The sequence below is a fragment of the Mus caroli genome, chromosome 5 (assembly GCF_900094665.2).
Source record: "Mus caroli chromosome 5, CAROLI_EIJ_v1.1, whole genome shotgun sequence".
NCBI lineage: Eukaryota > Metazoa > Chordata > Mammalia > Rodentia > Muridae > Mus > Mus caroli.
In genome coordinates this window covers 83,922,773-83,931,479 of record NC_034574.1, presented here as the reverse complement: position 1 = coordinate 83,931,479, position 8,707 = coordinate 83,922,773, and the positions used below count along the sequence as shown (strand labels likewise).

Here is an 8,707-nt window from a genome sequence, read left to right as displayed (position 1 = left end):
TGGGCCAAAAAGGAGCAAGCCCATTGCAGGTAGAACCGTAGCAAATGAGGCAGAATGAGCGAGGCTAGAGAACCCAACGCCCAACAGCACAGAGTACAAGAGAGACGCAAAGCCGGAGAAGCACAATGTGAGAGAGGAGACACGACCATACTTGCTGGGCTATTGTTACATCGATTTTATGTCTAGGAAATTGGGAGTGTGCTAATCGGCTCCCGGACACTGGAGCAATTTCTTCTATGGTGGACTTTAAATGGGTAAAAGGAGGGAAAGCCTATTTGGCACCTGGCTTTGAAGGTTTGAGGTTTGGTTTCACGATGAATCAGCTTTAACACTTTATCTCTGGCAGGAGTGCAGAGGACACAGACCTTTCCACCCATGGGGGTTATGTGGGAGAAAAAGAAGCCAAGGGGCCGGGGTTCCCCACCTCCTCTTGAGAGCTAGGCCCATTATGATCTAAATCCCCACCTGGGCCCCAACTCCCAGAGTTTCCACTGCCTCTCAAGGCACCGAGCTGGACCCTCCACTTTCCTGTACTCAACTGAGAGCTGAACTCAGCTCTCATTATTTTGTACTCAGCAGAGAAGCTGGCCAGGGGTTGAAGTTGGGGAAGTCTTAGAATGTTTGTTTTTTCTAAGGTCCCCAGACGCTACTGTGCCCCAGAGAGGTAGCTAATAGGGGGATGAGCTTAGAGATTGAAATGGTGCTAGGAATTAGGGGAACAGACCTTTCTGAAAACCAAGGAAGGAACCAGAGAGCTAACTTTGTACATAATGTAGAATGCAGGGTAATGAGCGTCACCATCTCAGGAAGCCAGAAACAACATGAATGGAATCTAGAGATACTTTATTTTCCTCAAAAGAGTCATATAAAGAAGTGAGACACTATAAGATGTACAGGCTTAAAATAATGGATGTGATGAATTCATTAATTTCCTTATAACAAAGCACACTCTTTAAAAGACACACTACAGACATCTAAATATCTCAGCAATCCATATTCAAACATGTTAAGTATGTTTTCAAAACTCTAAGAGTATAGATATTTGCTAAAGTTTCTCTCCCTAGAAATAACTTTTAAATGTTTTTTATGAAAACTAGGTAAGGAATTTCCTTGCTTCTTACTTTCTTCACCTATCTAAAATATATACTATCTAAAATATATACTTAGTGCCCCAAATAGTAATACTAATAAACTAGTTAATAATTAATAAATAGTATACAGTTTGTTGAGTAAGTCATGACATTATGCCATACTAAGAAGACATCAAATGTCTAAAATTATAAGATGAGAACACATTGATCCTTCTAGAACTTACACATTTAGAAATTCTAAATAAGGAAATGTATTCTACACAGGTTTCTGCATGACACAGCAGCTTTCTAAAACCATAAAAGTTATATGCCAGCCCAGGCTCAGACGTAAGAACACTCCTAACATACCCAAGAAACAACAGTAAAAGAGGTTCCCATTTCATGAGAGAGAGGATGACGGCGTTGCCTTCTCATGCACATTACAAAGGATATATATATATATATATATATATATATATATATATATATGTATATATGCACACACATATACATATTCCGGAGACAATGCAATAGTCACCTTCAGTTCAAGACATTTTGAAAGGTTAACAACCAATGATTCTTGACTTACACACTAAAGTATCACAATTTCCGATAGTGTAACAGATAGGAAAGAATAGGAAATATTTTTGCTAAATACACTCGTAAGATGAGCAGGAAGCTTCAGGGACAATGGTTTCCCTTTTCTCATCAAAGCAGGGAGTTCATAAAGAAAATCCGTAGGTGGAGAGAATCAGCCCTTTCTTCTTATCTTCACTGGGGTCAGAGTCCTCAGAAATCTTTCTATTGAACACTGGCCGTTCTTTCCACTGCGAGTGCATTCCGCTTAGCTTTCTTTTTTTCACTGTTGAGAAAAGACTTATATCAGTAACTAAAATTCTTCAGTTTATCCTAACACACACACACACACACACACACACACACACAGAGAGAGAGAGAGAGAGAGAGAGAGAGAGAGAGAGAGAGAGAGAGTAATGAGTTCTGGGTTATTGCAACATCCCAGAATAACAACTTTCCCTTCTGAATCCTTTTATTCTAAGCTCAGTTTCGAATGTGAGATGGGAGCCTCAACTCATACAGGGAGAATAAGGACCTTGCCCGCTGTAGAGACTAAGATAGCAAGTACCTGCCCAATATTTTCTGAATGATTTTCTTTATCACAGGAGCTTCTGGATCCAGACAGACCTCCTTCTGGTTTTTCAGTTTAGCTCTGCGGAGGGAAAAAAAAAAAAAAAAAAAAGGAGGATGCACAGGTGAGCCCGGGTGACTGAAGAATCCGGGGTAAGGGATGAGGGTAGGGCAGGGGGTGTCCTGGACTTCCATCTCCCAAGATCACCTGCACCCAGAGCACAGTCAGAACTCACATGACTTCCACCGTAGGGCACTGTGGACCTGCAGGGATCACCTCCAAATTAGCGATCAATTTGGGATTAATTCTTGGAGTTACGGTTAAGCAAACACAACGCAGTTCCGTTGCGGCAATGACTGAGGAAGGGGCAGCTGTGGAAGAGACAAGATTATAGGAGGATGCTGGAAGAGCCCTTTTGGCCCCGCTCCTGGGACCCGCTGCCTGCGATGGGCCGCTGGGATGGGTCAGGCACCCTGCACCACGCAGGTGCTGCGCTCTCACCTTCAGCTAGATGCTGCGGCAGCGTGAACAGCAACAGAAACACCAGCGGCGCCATCCGCATGAATGGCGAGCTGGAACCGCTGGGGATGCGGGCGGAGCTGCGGAGCTGGAGGCTCATTGTGGACAAGTTCCGGGACCAGGGAGCACCAGCTCGGGATATGCTGGAGGAGGTGTGGAGATTGGGGCTCTACAGAGCACTATGGTGTTCTCAAACCCACTACACCCCTTTTATCTGTTCTCTCTCTTCCTTCAGGCAGGAAACTGGAGCTTGAAGATGCTGGGGAAATTCCCTGGACTTGGAGTTAGGAGGTGGGGGGCTCAGAAGGGCTGAGCAATGGGATTGGGGCGGGAGGATGGCTAGGAGGAGTGGCTCTTTGCCAAATCGTAGGAGAATGCTTGTAGTCCTGCCCCAGGAACAGAAGGCTGCTGCTCTGGGTCAGACTCCTTTAGAGGACCTTTCCCTCTCCTAGGTTAGGGCTAGCTAAGGCAGGCTTGCGCAGCAAGGAGGACAGAGCTCTGAGGATGCCCTTCTTTTCCTTGTAGGAAGACTGGAGTCAAAGGAAGGAGTTTTGACTTCAGAAAACCTTCCACGGGTCTTTAACTGTTATTACTACAAACACTATTGCTGACACCTGGGAGATGGCTCAACCTTTAAGAGAACTGGTTGCTGTGGCAGAGGTCCAGGGTTTGGCTCCCCACCCACCCCCCCACCCACCCACCCAAGCAGGACCACATTGCCACATTGTGGCTCACAAGCTTCTCTAGCCCCAGGTCTAGGGAACCCTACGTCCGTAGTCTTTTGGCTTCCTTGGGGCAGATGCATCTACTTGGTACACAGACAGATAAGCAGACATACACATGCTCATAAATAAAAATACATTTGAAATGTGTGTTTTTAAAATGAAGATTGTTTTTATCCAGGAAATGTAATCCCGGACTTGAAAAGAAAATAAATAAATAAATAAATAAATAAATAAATAAATAAATAAAAAGAAAGAAAGAAAGAAACCTTGCCCTCTCCTTGTGTGTGGATTACTTAATGATTCTTTGGGATTCTGCCAGCTTTGAAAGCCAAGAAACTATGAAAGTGTTTTTACTTCCACTTAAACCAGCTGCAGGAATGGCCTTCAAAATAAAAGCTGCTTACTGGAAGCCCTGCTATTGTAATTGTTTGGCTTAATGAACGACTTTACAGATGACTCAGCAAATTGCTTCGGGAGGAAGATAAAATCTTTGCACCCTTTGCCATTCAGTTAGGAGCAGTTGGTCCTTTGCTTGGAGCCCGAGGCAACACCAGGGGCTTCTTGCTGTGCTTTCTAATGTGGCTCCCCTGCCAGATGGGGATTTGACAGTGGGTAGAAGCTAAAGGAGGTTGGTGCAGCTGAGGGACTCATCCGTGGGACTTACCTGTGGGTTTGATTCAGTTTGCCAGCAAGATAGCATCCATTCTGACTCCCTCCAAGCAACTTCTTGGAGTTCAGAGGGAGGGATGCTTTCCCCAGGGGCTGGGGGTGGGGGGGGATCCTGATCCTGGAGGGGCCACCTGGTGATGAAAGATGAGATGACTTCCTGTAACTAAAAGCCTTCACACCAAGGCAGTCACAGTTATAACATTAAGTGGTGCCCTGGCTTTCTTTATAGAGATTTAACAGATCTCCTCTCTGGATGGGTCTCAAAACCTTTGGCCATGTAGTAGGCTGGCAGAGGAAGTCTGTAAACTTGACAGCCTTACACATATAGTCCTAGAAAGAAACTGTTTTTTCTTGTCCCCTGTAACCATGGGAACCGCCATCCACCCCACTGGTCTGTTTTCGGAATAAGAACACCTCCATTGCTGAGCAGGAAATGGTGGTAGACTTTCGAACTTACATTCTGGAAGGAAACTTAGTCTAGTTGAAGGAAGTTGGGAGGTTTGGTGATCATATTGTGAGAAGCTAATGGGAAGTTGTGAGTCCACCGGCTTCCTGATACCATCAGCATCATACCTGACTCAACAAATGCAATCCTTCATCCTTCTGGGGAGGGGTAATCTGTAACAAGCAGCATGTAGAACACACACACACACACACACACACACACACACACGCATCCCAGGATAGTTCCAAATGGGGTATTTTAAATATAATTGAGCATACAAATTAGTTTTGGCAGGAAGCAACAAGACTGGGTAGAGGCTACCCAATGAGAGCATCAGCTCCCCCTAACACTATTTCAGGTGTGCGTCTCTCATGGGGGTTGTTCCCTGAATCCATTTGTCATGCGTTACATATAGAACAGAGAAAACGAAAGAAAAGGCGTCTGCAGCTGGCACTCTGGTAATAGAAAGCCCGCTCTATAAGTAAACTGTTGTGTTGCCACACCTAATCAGGAAGCAGTATGCAACCTAAGCTGGCCTTATATTGAAATTGTTCTGGTCCACTGGAATGCCTGGCTCCTGTGTAGGCATCTTTGACATTGACTTATGTAAGGACCTGTAAGGATGTAGGTGGTAAAAGAATTTTTGAGTTTGAAAATGACGGTATTAACACTCAGTGGGTACAAAGTATTTAAAATAATTACTTTTATGTTGCCAATTTAAAGTGAAGTCAGTCCTCTTAACCCCACTGCATCCAAGTAGTAGAAGAAAGCTGTTTTGACTATTCCCAACAATAATAAAGCAATTAATAAACCTACTGTCAGCCTTATAGCCCTAAATGTTTTCTATTATAATATTTTAGTTTAATTCCGCAGTTATTTAATATGAATGAAAACACTTGAAATGGATTGCAGCATCAAACCACATTCATATCTCACACTGATTTTTTGAAACAAATGAGAGAAACTTTCTTCACTCTTAATTAGTTACAGAAATCAAGGCCAGTAAAAAAAAAAAAAATCAAATGCAGAATTGGAAGTTGAGCCACTTAGCCAATCTGTTACCAGAATGCTTTAATAGTTTCCAGGTTCCAAACTACATTTTTTAAAAATAGTTGTTGGCACTCATTCCCCAGGGCTCTCCATAGTCTGGCTAACCACTGCCTTGCACTGCCGAATGGCACATTTCAAACCGTTGGATTCCTTAGTCTATGTGTGTTGTTGAAGGGCTCAATAATATCAAGGTCCTGAAGACTTCAGAGTAACCTCAAACATTCCCCCTTCTAAAGTCAACCAAAAACACTTTGCTGACAAAGTCATCTGAACATCTCCCTTTCATCTGTGGTCTTTGAGCATCTGCTATTCTGACTATAACTGCTTTATGAAACAGTTTATAAGGCCCCGTTTACGCAGCCTCTGCCTTCCCGAAGTCCGCTGTGTATTCTACAATCAAGAATAATGCTTTGTATTCCTCTAATAACCTGCTGTGTTTCAAGTTCATTACTGAGTGGTCTTTGAGGATCTGATGTGGAACGAGGGTCGAGTTGTCCTTTATAGTGTTCTGAACTCTCACAGTAGACCTAAAAATTAGAGAGAAAAGGACAGGCCAGCTGTGGGTCCTTAATCTGTCCCTCTACTTTTAGAACTCTGCTACTTTTGTTTGGCTTACTGTCGTGTTGGCAATTATTTATTTCTTATTCTCAAAGGAAATTCAAATGATAATTTCCACTCTTTATATTCCGCACTATTCAGCCCTGACTGCTGAGAAGCCAGGAGGAAAAACCTTGATATTAAAGAAACAAAAGTTATATTGACCATGTTACCTATTTTCTGTGATCTTAAAGTTGCTGGAGAAAAACAAGGTGATGAAAATTGGATTAAGTTATCCTGCGCTGATTGTCAGCAGTGTGACAGAGCTACTCCCAGCAATCAGTGTGACCTTGAAGCTTGTGACTGAAGATATGGTATGGGCCCCTTTTAGGGATTTTGCTAAATTTCTATTTTCCCTTCTATTCACTAATCTTTATGTGGTGTTTAAGAAATACTATGCTGGTGCAGTAACTAAGGATGCTGATATATCAGTATGAGGAAGAAAGTAAGCAGCCATGGAGAGGTCTCTTCCTCATATGCAGAGTGAAAAAAGCCAGTGACTCTTGAGTTAACTTTGCAATGACAATAAACCTGTCCTCCTCCCTTTATACTGGGTTTGACCACCCAGTGAAGAGGCAGTAACTTTGGAGAAATAGGTTTGCTTCATATTATCTTCACCATTAGGTTAAATGTCAAAAATATTTTCCTCTTCCTCCTCTCCCTTCCCCTCCCCTCGTCCTCCTGCTTCTTTTGTCCATTATCCATTATTTCCTTACCATCCATTTCTGATTAATTCAACTTAAGAAATAAGTAAATCATTGAACCTCGACTGAGCCCACACAGATTGAAGTTTGCAGTCACCATAGTTGGTCAGAGCCTTGCCAATTTCTGGGTGGATGGGCTCACAAGCACACTGCCTCTGTTTGTGGAGATGTCTAAACCTAAAATTTTCAGTGAAAAATCCCAGGTGATATATCTGGGGAAGAAGATGGGAATTAAAGTTTTAAATATTTCTGAAAGCCTTGGGCTCTCAGAAGAGGAATAACCTATAGCTTTCTTCAGGAATTCTGTCTGTGCCAAGCAAAAACTAAATAAATAAATATATAAGTAAAAGAAAAAAAATCTTTTCAGTGGTAGCTGTTCTAGTTGATTTTATGGGCTGATGAGGGGACTTGGGAGCAATGAATATTTGCTGTTATTGTAGAGGAACACAAGTTCAGTTCCTAGAACCCATATCAGGCAGCTCAGGACTTACTATGACTCTAATTCTAGGGGATCCAATGTCTTCTTCTGGACACTTGTCTGTACTGGGCACACATGCATACATACGGAATAATATTTAAAAAATTGTAATGAGTTTTGAGAAAGAACTTTATGATGCTGTAAAAGTTCATTATAAGGAAGTTAGACTGTTAGCACTGTGCTTAGTAAAAGAAACTATTGTTGGCCGTTGGCTGCATGGTTTCTAGCCACCATTGCCTTGACTTCTCAGCCTTTGGCTAAGAGCAAGTGCAGTACCGGACCACCACTACCTTCATGCCTAGGTTTTTCTTCTCTTTTTCTTGAGGCAGAACATTCACCTCTGCAGAGCCTCACAGTGTAAACTAATGCATGTCTCCCATTTAATACGCAGTAATACTTCAGTACTGGTCTCCCAGGAAGGACTGAGGTGGCTATATGTATTTTATATTATGCATATTATGTATACTTGTACATATTACATATTTATGTATACACATGATCTATATATTTCCTCTACAGTCACAAATCTGCTTTCCTTACTACTGAAAAAAATATATATCACTTTGTGCTTGATAGTGTCCAAGGCAGTGAATGTATAAGCCTCACACATGTTTTATGAATGAGTCATGACCACTAATCTTTTCTTAATCTGGTTATGAATTCCTGGTGAATAACTACTTTCATGCACATTCAAATATTACTTTACAGGAACCTGGAATTAGGGAATTGCTCTCACTGACATAAAATGTGTTGCAATACCCAGCCCAAACTCACAAAATCCTAGAAATTCTAGCTAGTGTCAAATTATGAATACCTTGTTAGCCACTGGGACTTTAGGGACTGCGTCTCTCTAAAGAATAAATTGACTAACTGGCTTCAATGTTTGACTTTGAGTCATGTGGCTTCCAAAAAGTTAATAAATTAGACTTTTAAGTCATCTGCTTTGGAACAGAATGTACTCTGGGGAAAGTTTTTTTATTTGTTGCTTAATTTAAATTTGAGAGTAAACCAATAAATGTTATGACAATGTATTATATCATAGGAAGGAGAAATGTAGTAGTCATTGGTGTATTAGAATGGGCCGAAAAGGTTGGTGGCATCTATCACAATATGGCTATACTAGATAGCTCTTAGTGATGATATGTAAATAAATAGGTAAAAGAGAGTTTTATATTAAAGTATATAGTCAGGTTTCTATACCCATTCCTAACTTCCATGTGGTCTTTCGTGTAGGGCTCCTTTTGTTCAACTTAATGTCTTGAGACTTACCCATGTCATCGTGTATATTTAGAGCATATTTCTT

General features: G+C 41.8%; 1 protein-coding gene across 1 annotated transcript; it reads right to left on the bottom strand.

Annotated features, from left to right (window-relative positions):
- Nucleotides 1-826: 826 nt before the first annotated feature.
- On the bottom strand, nt 827-2,900 carry LOC110295457 (C-X-C motif chemokine 5). Its single transcript, XM_021163955.2, has 4 exons — nt 2,719-2,900; nt 2,453-2,588; nt 2,215-2,298; nt 827-1,932 (listed from the first exon to the last, which is right to left on the bottom strand). Exons 1-4 carry the CDS (start codon nt 2,834-2,836, stop codon nt 1,872-1,874), a joined length of 399 nt encoding a protein of 132 aa, XP_021019614.1. The 5' UTR covers nt 2,837-2,900; the 3' UTR covers nt 827-1,871.
- Between the last annotated feature and the right edge of the window lie 5,807 nt (nt 2,901-8,707).